The sequence below is a fragment of the Xenopus laevis genome, chromosome 9_10L, assembly GCF_017654675.1.
Source record: "Xenopus laevis strain J_2021 chromosome 9_10L, Xenopus_laevis_v10.1, whole genome shotgun sequence".
Classification (NCBI taxonomy): domain Eukaryota; kingdom Metazoa; phylum Chordata; class Amphibia; order Anura; family Pipidae; genus Xenopus; species Xenopus laevis.
In genome coordinates, this window is record NC_054387.1 from 613,388 (window position 1) to 632,258 (window position 18,871).

Consider the following 18,871-nt stretch of genomic DNA (forward strand, 5'->3'; position numbering starts at 1 on the left):
GTTATGATTGTTACCAGTGCTCTGTATAGGGGATTGGATTACTATATATATATATATATATATAACCATTGGCCAACAGAGCAGTATATTGAGGACCAGTCCTATTGCTGCTGCTAAATGGCATTTCTTATTCATTATCCAAAGTTCTTGTAGGTCAGTGATCCCCAACCAGTAGCTCGTGAGTAACATGTTGCTCTTCAACCCCTTGGATGTTGCTCCCAGTGGCCTCAAAGCAGGGGCTTCTTTTTGAATTTCTGGCTTAAAGGCAAGCTTCAGTTGCATAGAAAACATGTATACTGCAAAACAGAGCCTCCTGTTGGCTGCAAGTCCACATAGGGGCTACCAATACCCAACCACAGCCCTTATTTGGAAGCCCCAGAAACTTTTTGCATGCTTGTGTTGCTCTCAAGCATTATTTTATACACGAGTGTGGTTCATGGGTAAAAAAGGTTGGGGACCCCTGTTGTAGGTCCTTTGAAGGATTTGCCTTAATCCCATTCAGTGTATAAGTGGCTTGAATATTTTTAAATCCTCAATGCAAAATCTTACAATTATCAACACCGGATTTCATCTGCCACTTAGCTGCTCAGATTGTCAGTTTGTCCAGACCTCTGTCCCATTTGGCCACCCACAAGCTGCACAAAATTGGGCTGATCCGATCGTTGATGCAGTCAGAACATACTCTGGTGTTACGGACCCGTCAGAGAGAACCGTATCAAAATGAGATCCTTGCCTGATGGGATGATCAAACTGGACCAGTAGATCCCAAGCCAACTGTCAGCTAGAGGGACATACACTGGCAATTCAACTGGTGACTTGGCTTGAGCAGCTTTTATTGACGCCTACATGGTCACCTTTGGGCCCTGGTCAAGTTTAAGCAACAATCAATGACAACAACTCCCTGTAACCAATTTAAGTCAATTCTCTACCCAAAAAGGCCAACAGATGTTAGTGCCTTGGAAAAGCTCAATAAAGCATGTGACTTGCTACATATTATTGTTTTTATTAACATGTATTTATATAGCGCCAACATATTGCGTAGCACTGTAAAGTAAATGTGATTATACAACTACATCACATGAATTATATACATAGAACATATGGAGTTACATACATCACAATCAATACAGGTACAAAAGGTGAGGAAGGCCCTATGCAAAAGAGCTTACAGTCTAAAGGGAAGGGAGTAATACACAAGGTGTGGGAGTGGGCAAGATTGAATTAAGTGGGTGAGAAATGTGGTACTGTATGTGGTGTTGCGTTTGGTAGTTAAGCAGAGTGAGGGTAGGCTTCTCGAAAGAAGTGCGTTTTCAGAGATTTTTTGAAAGCAGAAAGGTTGGGAGAAAGTGGGACAGACGGTGGGAGAGAGTTCCAGAGGAGGGGTGCAGCCCTTGCAAAGTCTTGAATGTGAGCATGTGAGGAGGTAATGAGAGAAGAGTTGAGGAGCAGGTCAGTAGAGGAGAGCAGTAAGCGAGTGGGTGAGTATATAGAGATGAGTTCAGAGATGTAGGGTGGGGCAGAGTTATGAAGTGCTTTGAAAGTCAGTGTCATTAATTTGAATTTGATTCTGAAAGGTAATGGAAGCCAGTGCAGGGATTGACAGAATGGCGAGGCAGAGGAGGAGCGGTTACTGAGGTGTATGAGCCTCGCAGCAGTGTTCATTATGGACTGGAGAGGTGACAGTCTCTGGAGGGGGAGGCCAATTAAAAGAGAGTTACAGTAGTCTAGACGTGATATGATGAGAGAGTGAATAAGAATTTTGGCAGCATCTTGGGTGATAAATGATGGTATTTTGGATATGTTCCTTAGGTGGAAGTGACATGATTTAATAAGTGACTGGATATGAGGAGTGAATGACAGGGCAGAATCTAGGATAACCCCAAGGCACCGGGCCTGGGGAGAGGGGGTGATAGTGGAATTGGTAACTATGATGGATACTTCCGGGATGTTACTGGTGTTAGTTGGAGGAAAGAGAACCATTTCAGTTTTAGAGAGGTTTAATTTAAGGTAGCGTTGTGACATCCAGGTAGAGATAGGGGACAGGCAGGAGGAGACGCGAGTTAGGAGTTCTGGGTTGAGATCAGGAGATGAGAGATAGATCTGAGTATCGTCAGCATAGAGGTGGTAGTGGAAACCATACGAATTTATTAATTTGCCAAGGGAGGAAGTATAGAGGGAGAATAGTAATGGTCCCAGGACAGAGCCTTGAGGAACTCCAACAGAAAGAGGTAGGGGAGAAGATGCTACTCCATTGTAGGAGACACTGAAAGAATTGTATACTCAAACCAAACGCCAAACTAAACTCCAAAATAAACTCCAAACGCCAAACCAAACTTTAGCTCCAAACCAAACTCCAAATCAAACTCCAAACCAAACTCCAAAGCAAAGACAAGAGTTTGTTTGTGAAGGGAATGGAGGTGGCAATGCCCCACTGAAGGTCTAACATGATCCCCAATAGGCAGGACACTCATTTCAGTAGGATTTATAGTTGGATATTGGCAATTCCCTCCCTATAACAAGTGACACCCCCCTGTCATTAAGTGATAAGTGACATTTTTTGAAAAGTTTCTCCATAAAAACGACAGCCATAGACTCCAATGAGAGAAAAAATTTGTCAAATAAAAATTTGCCGTGTGTTAAAAAAATCGTCACCCATAAACTTCAATGAATTTTGGCAAATTTTGGTTGTTTCGTGAATTTTTCGGCAAAACGAAATGGGTCTGATTCACTGTCGCTTTGTTCGTTTTTCTTCTAAACAATGTAGTTGTGAGAATATTGTGAGTCACATATAATTGTTCCTATTGGCACCTCTGGGCCACCAGCCTGAGCTCTTGAGATTGTCACTGTGTGTAATGAGAAAGGCTTAGAAATGCGACAACACCCAGGACTCACACGTGACACAAGTAAAGACACAAGTAAAGACACAGACAGATGTACAACTGGGGAGTGACAACACATAAAAGCCTAATGGGCCGAGGAAGACTCAGTGTGTAAGAGAAGCGGGTCCAGCTTTGATCTGCAACTGAAGTCTTTGCTGCTCCGCTCAGTACAATGGGCTCAGTTCAATGGGCTCAGTACAATGGGCTCAGACCTGCTGTGACAAATCAATGGGGAAATCTCACTTCCCGAACAGCCTGTGACTGTGTTGTATTTGCTCCTTTCCATTCACAGACACCACTGATACAAGCGGCACATTATTAGCTGCTCTCATGATTGCCTCAAGAGCTTGCTCTCATTTCTGATCAGACTGACAGCACTTTATTACTACAGGGGGGGGGCTTTACAGAGAGAGAGACGGGGCGCTGCTACCAGAGAGACACCCCCACTCACCCCCATATGATTTCATTACAGAGATTTGTATGGCGCAGAAACATCATTTATATCACAGGGAAATTGCTGAACTGCAACAAACAGTCATAATCCCAGTCACTTCCAAACAGCCGAGCGCCTGTGTTTTATCCACAGCAAAGTTTTCCACAAACACACGGTTTTCCCATTCGCTCAGCGCAGGAATTACACAAAGTAACACTCGTTGTTTTCTTACCACAACAGACCGCTGCGCCCCCACAAACCTGCTTTGTCAGGTAACCCTAAAGGTGCCACAACCCCAAAGGTGCCACAACCCTAAAGGTGCCAGAACCCCGAAGGTGCCAGAATCCCGAAGGTGCCAGAACCCCAAAGGTGCCAGAACCCTAAAGGTGCCAGAACCCAAAGGTGCTAGAACCATAAATGTGCCAGAACCCCAAAGGTGCCAGAACCCTAAAGGTACCAGAACCCTAAAGGTGCCAGAACCCCAAAGGTGCCAGAACCCAAAGGTGCTAGAAACGTAAATGTGCCAGAACCATAAAGGTGCCAGGACCCCAAAGGTGCCAGAACCCCAAAGGTGCCAGAACCCTAAAGATGCTTGAGAAAGGGGTCACGCCCCGAAACGTTGCATCCGCAAATAAACGAGCAAGGTCAAATCCTGCTAGAATTATCCACGTTGTGCTGGTGTGTCTTGTATCTAGAACCCTAAAGGTGCCAGAACCCCAAAGGTGCCAGACACAGGCTGATAGAAGCTGCTGATGGATGAACTATGGGGGCTGGGGCCTCCCCAACTGATATTGACTGGTTTAAGAATCCCAATGGGGTGTCCTGGTATGGATTGTTTTTTGTCATTCTTCATTGTATTTACCTAAATTTAAAAAAAAAAGTCTCAATGGGGTGAGGTCCTGATTGGCTCATTGATGTTCTTCACCCTGACCTTCATCTGTGTCATCATCATCATCATCATTACAGGAGCCAATGATCTGAGCAGCCTGATCTCCCCCAGTGAGAAGAATAAAGGTGTCCCCAATATAACACGATAGAGAGTGGGAGGAGCATGAGGAGGAGGAGCAAGAGCAGCACCTGAACCACTGAGAGGCCGATAAGACAAAAGCAGCTGCGGACACGGGGGAGGGGAAGTCTGATACAAACGTGGTGAAGGCAGAAGAGGAGGAGGGAGGTGGGAGGAGATAAAGACCGAGGGGGAGGAGCCACAGGAGGAGAGAGACCGAGGAGGGAGGAGCCCGAGGAGGAGGGCGGAGAGTCAGCGGAGAGAATGAAATGAAACAATCGGTCTGATCGCCGGGACAATGATCAGAAGCGACTGAGCGGCGGACGCGATGCCTCAACTCACGAACTGCGGCTCAATCGTGCGACTCGGGGGTCGGAGCCGGACTTGTCTCTGTCACTTTGTCTCATTGTCTCAGCGCTGATGCCGAACCCCCGGCACTTTCCTGCCCACGGGAGCCCCAACTGTCACTTCCATCATCATCATCATCACCATGCCCGTCATGAAAGGGTTACTCGCCCCGCAGAATACTTTCCTGGACACAATCGCCACCAGATTCGATGGGACACGTAAGTCTTTCTCTTCTCTTTGTATTATTTCTATTTTATTAGTATTTTATTATTCTATTATTTTATTCTTATTCTCATTTTATTCTTATTTTATTAATTTATTCTTATTATATTATTAATTATTGTATTATTATTATTTTATTATTATCATTATTATTATTATTATTTTATTATTATTATTATTATTATTATTTTATTATTATTATTTTATTATTATTATTTTATTATTATTATTTTATTATTATCATTATTATTATTATTATTACCATTATTATTATTATTATTATTATTATTATTATCCCATAATAAAGTGTCTCTTAAAATACTCGGGACAGAGAAATCCCTGAAATCGCAGCGACTTTCCTAATGAATTGGCGTCTGGTGAAAGTGTTTTCCGTGCAACTGTCATATGTATATCTCTATATATATATCTATAATGTGTGTGTAATAAGTGTCATTGGGTTGTGCTGTGGGGCAGGAGGGGGCACAGGTACCTGAGAGCAGATTGGGGCTCAGGGTTGATATGAGGATAAATAATAAATAATAAATATCAGTATAAAACAGTAAATAGACACAGGTGGGACAAGGTGTATCAGGATTGTATCAGGACATTTAGTTCATTTAAACTTGATCCCTCTCTAAAGCGGATTTTAAGTCCGAGGGCGACTTACATGGAAAATAACCTGAAAATAAGGTCACGTGTCCAAGGTCACCCCAAACTGGCACTGCCCATTAACTGTCAGCTGGTGACAACTGGGCCCTAGATTTGGAGCAGGTTCATTAATGACAATGAAGTCCCAGTGGTAACCCAACAGCTGCAGTGCAGCACAACTTGTTCATTCAGTTCCTGGAATGTTCACAATGTGGGACCAGAAGATTCCACTCCTGTAAGGGGTTAATAAAGGACTGTGTGACTATGTGCCGGGCTACCCAGGGCTTGATCATGTGTATGTGGCAGTTGCCTCATGTTCCTCTAACTGTCACATTCCTGCTCTTCTGCTGCAGCCTCAGCTTTATATCAGCAGCCGGGATCAGAAATCCCATGAAAGCCGCAATGGCCGGGAAGCAAATCAGATTTCACTCCAATTTTATTTTTAAATTGCCTTTTTTTTTTAGTTGTGCAGAGAGATTTAAAGTCACGTGGGTTCAGCATTGGTTTGGCAAATCCAAATCCAGCAAAACGTGCCGAGATTAATCCGAATCCCCAACTGAACCCTGATTTGGCGCAATCACAGTAATCGTGACAGATCCATGCGTTGTTTTAGCCGCTCCACTCATTAATCACAGAAATATAATCTATATAGTTAGTAGTAATGTGGCCTTTAATTGGCAGGTTTCTAATAAAAGGATTGTGGGGGTTAATGTTGGATCAGACGGGGGTCACACGGGGAACGTTACATAAATCCCATCATTTCAAGCAGTGGGGGGTTTTATTAAAACTATAAAACACCTGAATATTGTTCTCTCTTTATATTGCGCTTGATCATTTACCTGCAATTATTTGCTATAACTTCCCCTTGAGTCCAGTCTCTATAAACACAGCACTGACCGTGACTTCAAGCTGCACAATAAACCACTGAACAAAACAATTGGGGCTCATTTATCAACACTGCCCAAATTTGCCCATGAGCAGTAACCCATGGCAACCAATCAAATTGCTGCATTCATTGTTCTACTTGAGGCGGGCTTTCAAAGGCTAATCACTGATTGGTTGCTATAGGTAACTGCGAATGGGCAAATTTGCCCAGTGTTGAAAAAATGGGCCCCATTGTATTATTGCATGGAGCTGCTCTACAGATGCGCATATACAGCAGCGCATGCACAAACCTGCGCCCCTAATGTAGCTCCAGCCTCCTGTGTCCCCCAATACAATGACTCGCCTGGAGGTGCCCATTTGTGATGTGCAGACATGGGAGTGGGTACCAGGCTGGAGATAAAGGGGAGATTGGAATAATAATAATAATAATAATAATGATCGTAGTTGCCCTTTAGAGACCCTGTAAAACCCACAAGGAGGGGATGTTACACTGCAATGATACCGCAAATCAATGGAGCCTGAAATAAAGGGTTTTGTTGTGGAGAGTTTGGCCTTGGAACATTTTGCAGCTTTTATGTTCGAATGAGAATCCGAGAAGGGGAATTAATAGGAGAAAATTGAGATTGTCAGAGAGGCTGACGCTTTTATTCACACTGAGCTTTTGTTTACTCGTCTCCCTGGAGCTGCTGCTGCTGCTGCTCTTGTTTTTGTCTTATTCTGGGCTCCGCTGGGAACACTCCCGGGTCACTACCTGGGGAATTTGCTACTTGTAAATCAGCTGCTTCACTTCTGCTGAAGAAACAAGTGGATGAGTAAAGTCATATCATGGGCCCGGCCGTTATATATATAGGGGTGCCTATAGGGACGAGCGAGATCTCAAGGCCTTGCAGAACCTAAATAATGGGCATTGCCCAACTCCTGGCCGTCACATATATAGGGGTGCCCTCAGTGAGCACAATAGGGACGAGCGAGATCTCAAGGCCTAACAGAACCCAAATAATGGACATTGCCCGACTCCCAGTTGTCAGAGATATAGGGGTGCCCTCAGTGAGCACAATAGGGAGGAGCAAGATCTCAAGAGAGAGAGAGAAAAAGAGAGACCCTGATGATTTGATGGAAATGAGTTGGTTTGTCTTTATCTGGGAACATGAGCAACAGCCTGACTTTCAGGTAAATCATTATTATCACTGGGGGAAGGGGGGTAACATTTTGGCACTCACAGTGATTATGCCTTTCCTTTATTATATAGAGTATATCTATAGGTCTCTCTAAGAGTGCCCTTTATTTATAAATATCACATAGACCATATGTTTTAATTCAGAACACGTTGAACACAACAAGGGGGCAGTGATCCTTCAAGTTGAATATACAACACATTTTCATCTTGCAGCCTGCATCGTAGAAGCATCAGTATAAGTGTATATACAGTATATATATATATATGTGACATAGTAGTGATTTTGTCCTTCTGTACAGTGAAGCCAAACTAATGAGTCTTTTGCATGAGCTGATGAGTGTAATACTGTGTCTATGCTTTATAATTACAGCTACGTTGCTTTTTCAATCAATCTTGCGTTAAGGTATATACAGTATATATATATATATATATAAATAGCTGCTCCCAAGCAAAAAGCAATGGCCCGGGCGCATCCAGTGAAATGTGTAACTTTCTAATAAACATTGGGGGACTTATAAATAAGTGAAATTCATTATTGGTGTTTATTAACATTTCATTTCCAGCAAAAAATGCTCCAAACTATATTCCCTCTCCTTCCTCAACCTCCTTATTCTCCAAGTCTTTTTTCTTTATTTACTATAATCGATTATTCTATCTATTTAGCCTCTTTGTTCCCATTCAGAAATTGTTAGTGACCATGAAATAGGCAAAAGATGGAGTACCCACCGGGAACTTTTCTGGTATCCCAGTGGGCCAGTCCGACACTGAGCAAGGGGACCTTTCTCATATACAGGTATGGGACCTGTTATCCAGAATGCTTGGGACATGGGGTTTCCCGGATAATGTGTCTTTCCATAATTTGGATCTTAATACCTTAAGTCTACTAGAAAATCATATAAACATGAAATAAACCCAATAGGCTGGTTTTGCCTCCAATAAGGATTAATTATATCTTAGTTGGGATCAAGTATTTTATTATTACGGAGAAAAGGGAATCATTTTTTTTTAAAAAAAAATTTGGATTATTTGGATAAAAAGGAGTCTATGGGAGGTGGCCTCAGGGTCGGACTGGACCAGATCCTCTACCCTAATTTGTGGGCCCCACAAAAAAATTCAATAATGTGCAGCACCGATTGTCGCCATTTTCACCGGCGTTCGCGCATGTGCTTGGGGGCCCCTGGTACTTAGAACCTGGTGGACTCACAAACCTCCAGTCCGACCCTGAGTGGCCTTTCCATAATTAGGAGCTTTCTGAATAACAGGTTTCCGTATAACGTATCCCATCCTATAAACACACTTACAGTATATTTACCTGTACTTGCCTATTTGTGATTATTTAATGCAATGGTGATGAATGCACTAAAGCCGGTATAAATGAGTGTTGGTATATGTTGGTTACGTGTATATCGCACACAGCAGCCGTCATGCAGAACTGCTCCCCGGCAGGAATGACTCCGGTGCTGCTGCTGCTGGAGAGACAATTCATCAGGCGTTTTGCTAAATAAACTGCCATGTTGCTGCAGAAGGATTTTTTAGTAAGAGGATTATGATAGAGGTCAGAGCGCAGGGAGGTAAATTAGGATGTCGGTCTCTGTTGTGTTGCAGCCGGACCCAACTCACTGTTCTCTGTCCTCCCATTAATCCCCAATATTCTTCTACTAACTTGTCCCATTTGCCTGAGAACCTTCATTTCCATTCATTTAACCTCTCTGGTGCCTCTTCACAATGTCAATTTATTCCTTAGAAATTCAGCTTTCAGTTTCATTCAGCACCGCAGACAGCTCCCACCCTTGCCCCATGTGCTCTGGGAAAGCCATCGTTTCTCCTATTCCTTTATTTATCTATTATCTATATATATATATCTCTATATACAGCTATGTATGGAGCGGTGTCCTATAGACATGTCCATATGATTCAATTCGTATTTATAAAGGTATTCACACTATTTTACACCATTTCAGACCCGACGTAATTGATTTAAGTCAATGGGACAAAGAAGAAGTGTCAGCAGGCAATTAATATCAATATGATTTATTTCTAAAGTGCCAACATATTCCCCAAGCTCATACATACATAGGAAATACATAGGAAATACATAGGCCATACATAGGCCATACATAGGACATACATAGGCCATACATAGGCCATACATAGGCCATACATAGGACATACAGGGGACCTTGCTCATTAGAGCTTGCAATCTACAATGTGGTTTTTAGTTAGTAAATGTAAAAGCAAAATAGCCACTGGGAAATACTCTGTAACCAGTGAAAGCTTCTTAATTGGGACATTCTTTTTACAAAAAAAGTACTAAATGATGTCATTGGTGTTATTAAAGGGAAGGGAACCCTTCAGTGTAAAATGCTGATGTTGTGAGTCACATTGATATTAAAGGGCTCCTTTATCCTTGGTGTGGATTGAACCCCCAAAGCACTAAGGGGTGTAACGTTGCACCGGCACTGAGCTCTTGTTGTTCATGTTCCAATGGCAGGAGCATGTTGTATTCTGTACTGCACAGGTACTGGGGGGGGGGGTCCCCAGCTTGTATAGTCTCAATTGCATGAAGACAGGGGTGTCTGAAGATATGCTCACTTGTCACCCCAACTGTGTTAAACCCAGACTGGCTGTTGCAGTGCCCCCCCCATTTCTAGGGGGGCCTAGGCGGTATAGGGGTCCCACAAGTCCTTAATTCATATACAAATTTACATAGTGGTGCCCCTAGGCCTTCTGCTATTCATCACCCCTGTCCCCTCCCCTTCATTTGTGCTCATGGCACATTGGAAATTGGGAAATTGGGAAATGTAAAAACCTATTGTTTCTCATGATCAGCCCCCAGAGCTTCCGAACCAATGCGGGTGTGGTTGGGCTTCATGCCGCCCCCTAAAATCCTGCTGCCCTAGGCCTGGACCTTGGTGACCTTTCCACAATTTGCAATAAATATTGGATAAAACCTCTAGATATTTTGGGGGCCTGAAAAGTGATTTGCTGTGGGGATCAGTAATATCAGTCACTGGTTTTACCTAGAGGTTTAATGAGAAAATGTGCCGGGGTGTGAGCAGCTCGGGGAAGGGGGGGGGTGGAGCCGCCTAAAAACATGGCAAAGCCGACAGTGATAAAGCATGGAAAGTCTTTGTCTTTGTGCAGCACAAATGCAAAGTTCTATTATGGGCTGGAATATGAGACACTTGTGTGTGTGTGTGTGTCTATATGTGTGTGTATATGTGTGTGTTTATGTGTGTGTGTGTATAGGTGTATATAGGTGTATATAGGTGTATATAGGTGTATATAGGTGTATGTGTGTGTGTGTGTTTAGCAGTTGCTGCTGATGTTAATGACTTTTGTAGGATAGGATTTTGGGTGAATGTGGGGGACTGATAGGGTCGGGCAGCTGTTTGGGGGGGAGAGGAGTAAGCGCATAATATAAGTGCCATTTCGCAGCTGCCAGTGAGGATTTCCTGGAGGATTTCAAGGCTCCAGTGCAGCAGCCGCAGCTTCAGCTGGAAGTGTATTGGGAAGGTCTCCAGGCAACTATTGAGAGGTTTTCTATGGAACCAAAGAACCCGAGTGCGAAGGAAAATGCTCTGCCCTGGAAAGTTACAGATTGGTCTTCTCTTCATGAATTTATCATTCACTTTATTCTCTGAAGCCTGAACATGGGGGGATGGGGCACAGGGAGGCCGCGCAGGTGATGCAGAGAAGAGAGAATGGGGTTTTGCAATTATATCATTATAAACACATTTGATATTTTAACTCCAACCCACAAATTGCTCAATCTGCCCATTGTGTATTTCACTATATAAATATATAACCCTATTAGATACAGTAAATACATGTGCACTAGCTCTACGTACTTTCTGTATTGCCAAAAAGAAGGGCCCGACTGTCCAACCTGCACCCCTACAATTGGGAGACTTAGGGATTTATAAACCAAAGGGGTGCAGAGTATTGTTGCTATTGGGGTGCAATGTATGTGTTACAGCTGCAGAAAATGGAAAGGGAAGGGGGTCGCCGCAAAAGCATTGTAATAATTAGTAATAAGTGATAATTGGGGATTTTGCACATGAAATGAGTCCCCCAGTTGTCATATGATCTAATGTCACAACAGGGATTCAATGTGTTGTAAAGTGTGTTGTCATGGATTGAGTATTATAGAGTTGTAGTGATTTCCCCAGCATGCGGCAGGTCATTGTTTCATGCAGAAAAGCCCCCGATGTCTCTAAACTAAAGACTGCAGATGTCCCATTCATTGTGCTGATAGGGAACGTCACAAAGTGCCCAAAATACGTTTTCTACTTTTCACACTGCAGTGGTAACTATAGGTTTAGGCCGTTGGCCAAGGGCCAAACAATTGGATCACAACGCAGGACAAGGAGGCCAAAGGGGCGAGGACCTTATCAATGACTTCATATATTCCTCACCCCAATGGGATTTTCAAACCTGCCTGATTTTCGGCCAGATACTGGTTGGGGAGGCCCCTTGGAGGGCCCCATAAATGGGCCAATAAAATGCTGGCGCTGTGTGTGTGTGTGTGTCGGCCTTTGTATGGGCTTTAGTGTTTGTATCCCACTGCTACATTGATGCTTGAAGGATATAATAATAATTATATGAGATGAACTGAAAACTAGATTATTTCTCTCTCAGTGAGGTCCCCTATTCCTGGAAACCGGAGACATTTAGGGGTTCTCTTATACTCTCTCCTACTCTCTCCTACTCTCTCATACTCTCTCATACTCTCCCATACTCTCTCATACTCTCTGATACTCTCTCCTACTCTCCCATACTCTGATACTCTCTCATACTCTGATACTCTCTTATACTCTCTCCTACTCTCTCATACTCTCTTATACTCTCCCATACTCTCTCATATCCGGGAGCAGATTGTATTGTCAGGGCCACAGGGTCCCTTTAACTGAATATTTCCCAGAAAAGTAGAAAAAAAAAACCAGGGAGTGATTTCGCTCAGCGCAGATAAAGTGGGATTTTAGAGGGAGGAAAATGTGGGACACTGGATCTGTGCCCTAAATTAGGAGACATGTTCCCGGCAGCACCAAGAGACATGAGAGAGTGAGAGGAGGGGAGAAAATGATCCGCCAGTTTCTTGCCAAATGCCAATTGAGATGCAGGTGATTTAGATGGACGCGGAGCTGACACTCTTTAAGTGCAAAAGGAACTGGCTATGGAGTCTTTGTTCTGCTGCAGGTCAGCGACTCAGGTACTACAACTCCCAGCATCTCTCTCCTGTTCTCTGTTTTCCCTCCTGTATTGGACTGTGTATCTCTGTCACTTACCCCTGGGGTCTGACAAGAACATTTAGGGGGCAGTAGGGTGGACACCTGATTGGCTCCCCCAGTCTTCATGAATACAGCTCAGCCGCACTGTACTCATGGGGGGGGAATCTGTTTTTTAACAAAGACCAGCAGCAAGTTTTTTAAGTTCAGGGGGGGGTGCAAATTGCAGTTTGCACCTGTAATATTACATGTAATATTATTATTATATGGACCATAGAATCTGCGTGAGAGTTCCCTTGACATCATCCAATGGTCTATACATTGGACAAAACTGCAGCAAACTTTTAAAGACAAGTAAAACCAGAGCCCAACATGTCCTTTTATTAGAATTATAACTGCAGAGGTTGCTGGAACATGAGATCAGATAGGAACTTCTACACCAGGACTCTCTTTCCAGCTTTCAGATGCCGTCACTGACCCCATGTAAAAAACAAATGCTCTGTAAGGCTTCAAATATATTGTTATAGATACTTTTTATTACTGAACTTAGCTCTCCTATTCATATTCCAGTCTCTTATTCAAATCAGTGTATGGTTGCTAGAGAAATTTTGACCCTAGCAACCAGACGGCTGAAATTGCAAACTGGAGAGCTGCTGAATAAAAAGCTAAATAAGTCAAAAACCACAAATAATAAACCATGAAAACCAAATTGTCTCAGAATATCCCTCTCTACATCATGCTAACAGTTAATGTAAAGGTGAAGCACCCCTGCAAGAAGCAAAGGGCTGCTGGGTAGGAGAGAACACATTGACACTAGAATACTAATATAATAAAGACCTTTACATGGGACCTTATGGGCTTTTAATTTGTGCAGGTTTGATGGGAGACGGAAGGTCGAAAGGGTAAAGAAAAGAGAAAATAGGAAATGAATGAGAACAACAATAGAATTAACAATGTAGGAGGGAAAACTTGATGAGAAGCTGAAGAAGAGAAGGGACTGGATTACAGGCGACGGGACTAGAATTCATTCAATGATTCATTTCAGAACAAGACGCCGGGTTTATATTACAGACTTCCTCAGCCACTGATAATGAACAATGATCAAAAAGCTAATTTACTGCCTAATTTACTGCATAATATCAAATATATCAATTGTCACTGCTCACATACAGTAGAATTTGGCTCGTCCAGTTTCATTGCTTTCTGTCCTTGTTGCCCAAGGACTTGCCAAACCTGGACTTGTTACCCATCAGTCTCTGTGTTTCACGAAAGGTAAATGCGATGCCCCCTAATCTGGGCGGGTAGAACAGACGGTGCTAATTATACACGCTGCTGATTGCAAGCTCTCTGACGTGCGTGTGTATTGGGGAGCGGTGCTGGAGAGGGATCTCCCAGGGAGAGAGTGATGAATGTCCTTGGCTTTATTCCTCAGCTTTATTCCTCAGCTTTATTCTTTAGCTTCATTCTGCTGCCACTTCAGCTTATTTATCTTGGGGAATGGACCTGTCAGGAGCTGCTGCTGTTGTTACTGGGGTGAAGCCGCAGGACATTGAGGAATACAGAGAAGGATACACATACCTCATGCACACCTAGATATACTGTATGAGGGTCTATGCTCAGCAAAGAAGATACCCTTGTTGGTATTGCAAGGGAATAATAGATTTATGGACAGATAAACAGACGTTACAGTCAAACATAATAGGAATAAAGGATGGATGGCAGACAGACAGACAGACAGACATTATACACAATTAGATCCTTGTGGACAGTAGAAATATTTGTAGACAACAGATAGAGGGTTGGAAAGACATATGTTAGATGGATGGATGGATACAGTAGATAGTGTAGAGTGCTTGAAGCAGTTTCACAATCATGGGCGATGTTTCTGGCTTGTAATTACCTGTACGTTAGTGATCTTGATAAACGATAACTCCCAAATAAACCTACCACAGTCCATCTTGGAGAGAAGAATATATTTGGTTTGTTGAAAGGCTGATTTTACCAAGAACAAGCGCACGGGCAGATCTCTAGGGCTCCTCTCGTTTTCCTATGAAGCAGAAATATTGGTTTGACTCTAGTAAAAGATTTGTGACCATCCCAACATCTGTGTTGCTTTTTCATTTATTATTATTATACATCCCTCCCCATTTGAATCTGTTTGTATCTATTTTTGCGGTAGACGTTTGAGCATATTGGGTGAAGAGCAAGTCCATAGAAATAAGATCCTTCAGTCCATGATAAGAGGATAGACCTTGAATGAAATGTGACATGGGCATTAAGGGGAATGGTTCTGCCATACGAGGGGTGTCTAATTGCACCACAACTTAAATTTCCAATGGTTTTTAGATAAGACATGATTAAGTCCTGTTACTAGAAACCTAACAAAATGGAGTTGCCCAATAGAGTTCCTCTTGTCATGTGCAAGCCTCTGACGAATACTTTTCAGGTTCAGGCACTATACATTTGTTTTAGAGGTACTATCCATTGGGGAGAACCTTGGAGGTTAGGGTGATGTTGCTTCTGTTCCTACATAAATCTGCCTTGTACAATCACCTGCCCCTCTGATCAGATTAAACAAGTAGGTGAATGTCAGAGGTAAAATAAAAGATTTGGAAACATACCTGGAGAAAATTGACGTGAGCCTGACAACAACAGCAGCAAAATCGCTAATATACATAAATATTGAAGGTAACATGAAATACAATGGAAGTAGAGTTTCTAGAGATGCAGCTGGTTCAGTTTGGTGAATACAAATGGCGGCACACAATGGTACCACTTGCAATACCCACCCACAAAGCTGTTATAACTGAGACACAGGCTACAATAAAGTATAAGCATTCAATGTTTAGGTAGATATATAAAGAAGAGCCTTTTTATATGAGGAGCTGATACAGAGAAATGTTTATTCCGCAGAGTATGGCAGCCTCCTCCACATTTATTTGCGTGCATCTTTAAGGCATGAGGCTATATTCCTTCATACATGTGCCTGGAGTTTATGATCAATGAGCCTGACAAAGAGCCCGAGGACTGATTCCAAGGCAGACTCAATTGGCCTCCCGGGGGGATTAGTCTTGTCAGTGTCTTGTAAAACCTCGGGGTGAGAGGTGTAGACTGGACTAATCAGTGCCGAGAAACTCTTCCTTCTTGGTTTTAACCCAACTTCTTGTGCTTTGCACCCGTCACCATGTTATCAATCATTATTTCGGCACAGCAGTAGGGTCTATGGATTCCGGCTTAAAATGACCACAGTCTAATGCTCCTTGTACATTTACAGTCTGCCTGGAATTTTAACAAAATCTATTTCCCAAATCCTCCAATAAACAGATATAAGCCAAGTACTTATTAAGTGCCATAGGCCCAGCGTTAGATCTCAATAATTACATTATAAACCTAATTCATGGTCCCTCCTTGGTTTTTAATCTCTTGGGGATTCGGCATTGCCCCCTCGTTTATTTATTTATTTACGAATACCAGGTAGAGTTTAAGCTGTGAGTAACCTATGGAACCAGTGGTATTTTTGCTGTCATTATTATTATTATTATTATCTCACACTGTTATACAACCATTAAACAACATTTAAATGCACACAGAACAGCACTGGTTTTAAGGAAAATAGAAATGAAATGATCCTTCTCTTATAAAGGGGCTATAGTTTGGCCTTTCCTTATCTCGGACAAGTTTGGTTTCATTGAGCAGCTGTGTGCAAAGGATTAGTGCCGTGAGTAATTGCCAAAACACCCCCACCCTATAATTAGCCCTTATTTTGGGTGCAATGCAAATGACGCACAAGCCTTACTACAGTGCAGATTTATAGAAGACAATCACACGGTTGACAATAATTCAGTTGTCCCACTGGGGTGCATCCTCACTGCGGGGTGCAGTCATACCCACAACATGTCTGTTTTTGGCACAAACGTTTGCTTTCCAAGGTTTTCCAATGCGAGACCATCTTTTGATTTTATTTGCAGTTTAGCACCGCTGTGATATAGTTTAAGGCTCTGTGTTAAGTGTCCTCTGCTCTGTTCTAAAATAGGATATATTTCTGGAGCTTGTGAGTTATTTTCAGTACTATGAGAATATTGCAAGAGCATCAAATTGTCTGAGACATTAACCAAACGGTTATTATTTTGCTATTTAACTGCATCGTTCCCTATTCATCCATGTGCCCAATTCTATTCCCTCTGACTTATTTGTGATGGTTACTTGAGATATAGATAGTGGTTTAAATAATATATTGTGTGTGTGATTTTACCCCTAACCCTAGTTTTGTATCTATATAAGTATACGTCTGTTCAGCGTTGGTCTAATCCACCCCAGATGCAACCCCACTCCGACCCCTTATGGGTCCTGGCACACTCCATGGTGGACCTTCTTTCTCTTGAAGCCACGCAGTGGGCCAGGGAGAGAGGTCAAAAGCTGCTCCAAGGGCTTCAAGCAAAGAGCAAAGAGCTTCAAGCCGATTGGTTTTTTCCCATTGTCCCTCTGGCCCAGTCCAACCCTGTGTCTGTTACTGGAATGGATGATGGGGAACCTTGGAACTACCACCACCCTGGACTTGCCGGTAGCTCCCGAACTCCCTCGGTGGGTTGTGTCAATAGACACCAGACTTGAACCCAATCACAAGCCATTTTGCACAGAAAATGTACCAATTACATTGAAATTCTGGGAGGAAAATGCAGCATTATGAGTTAAAACCATAGAACTTGTATTTCCAACCCTTGGCTACCTGGAACCATATTTTATTGATACTCCAGAACCTGTGCAGAACCAGGGATTATAGTGGAACTAGGAGACAAAGTGGCACTGGTTAAAATGAGCGGGCACGTTACTTAATGAACGTAATTACATCATTACTAATGACTTGATACAATGTTACTCACAATGTCTTCTCCATTACTCCCAGGAGCTTCATCATTTGTTTCTGAATATCTAAAGAATCGCTTCTTGACTTATTCAGCTTTTTCATTTGCTATATAGTTCAGTGTGTGCTTCTCCTTGGGGAACAAATATATTAATTTATTCCTGCGTCAGTCGATAACACTGTTTTCTATATAGACATATTTCTTTTTTTTTTAAATGTATTTATCTGTGTGGGTTTTACTTTCATTTGATTTTAATGGGAAAGCGATACAGATATATTTATACAGTGTGTTTCTTCCTGTGTCAAACCCTTGGAGAAAAATTAACACATCTATTTATAGGGATAGAGAAAGAAAAAAGAAATGAATGGTGTTAACCCTTCCCTGATAAGGTGGCAAATCAATCCCATTTTCTGGCACATTAAAAAGGTATCAAAACTAGGGATGCACCGAATCCACTTTTTTGGATTCGGCCGAACCCCCGAATCCTTCACGAAGGATTCGGCCGAATACCGAACTGAATCCGAACCCTAATTTGCATATGCAAATTAGGGGTGGGAAGGGGAAAACATTTTTTACTTCCTTGTTTTCTGACAAAAAGTCACGCAATTTCCCTCCCTGCCCCTAATTTGCATATGCAAATTAGGATTCGGATTCGGTTCGGCCGGGCAGAAGGATTCGGCCGAATCCAAATCCTGCTGAAAAAGGCCGAATCCCGAACCGAATCCTGGATTCGGTGCATCCCTAATCAAAACTGATTCACCCCCCCCATTTGATTGGACATTTTTAGTTAAATTCAGTTATAAATCTAAATAACTGTAGTCATCCCTAGACTTCTGTTTAGAACAAATCTTATCTGCATCCTTAGCCTTTCCATTTGTATTGGGAGTTTAAGTATAACACACCAGCTGCCCCAGGTTGGAAAACCCTCAAGCCACATTGATGCAAGGATATAATATCTAGAAATTTAATAAAAATGAACAAGGATAATAAATGAACATGGTTATGTTTCATATCAAGTCAAACGTTAGAGGAGATGGTGAGTCCCCCTGTCCTGGTTTCTTCGCCCATTTCTTAAAATGCTCCTTTTGTGGACTTCAAGTTGACGTTCCACTGCTTATTTCACATTTTCCTGATTAAAAGGGGCCACGTGGTTCCTGTAAGCCACGGGGCTGTGACCCCACTA

The 18,871-nt window shown here is 42.6% G+C and overlaps 1 protein-coding gene across 1 annotated transcript in view; it reads left to right on the plus strand.

Annotated features, from left to right (window-relative positions):
* Positions 1 to 4,549: 4,549 nt before the first annotated feature.
* kcnh4.L (potassium channel, voltage gated eag related subfamily H, member 4 L homeolog) overlaps positions 4,550 to 18,871 on the plus strand; it is a 54,480-nt gene continuing 40,158 nt past the window's right edge. Inside the window, exon 1 of the mRNA XM_018234682.2 lies at positions 4,550 to 4,884. Within this exon, the coding sequence (XP_018090171.1) occupies positions 4,809 to 4,884 (76 nt within the window). The 5' untranslated portion in view covers positions 4,550 to 4,808. The remainder of the gene's footprint in view (positions 4,885 to 18,871) is intronic.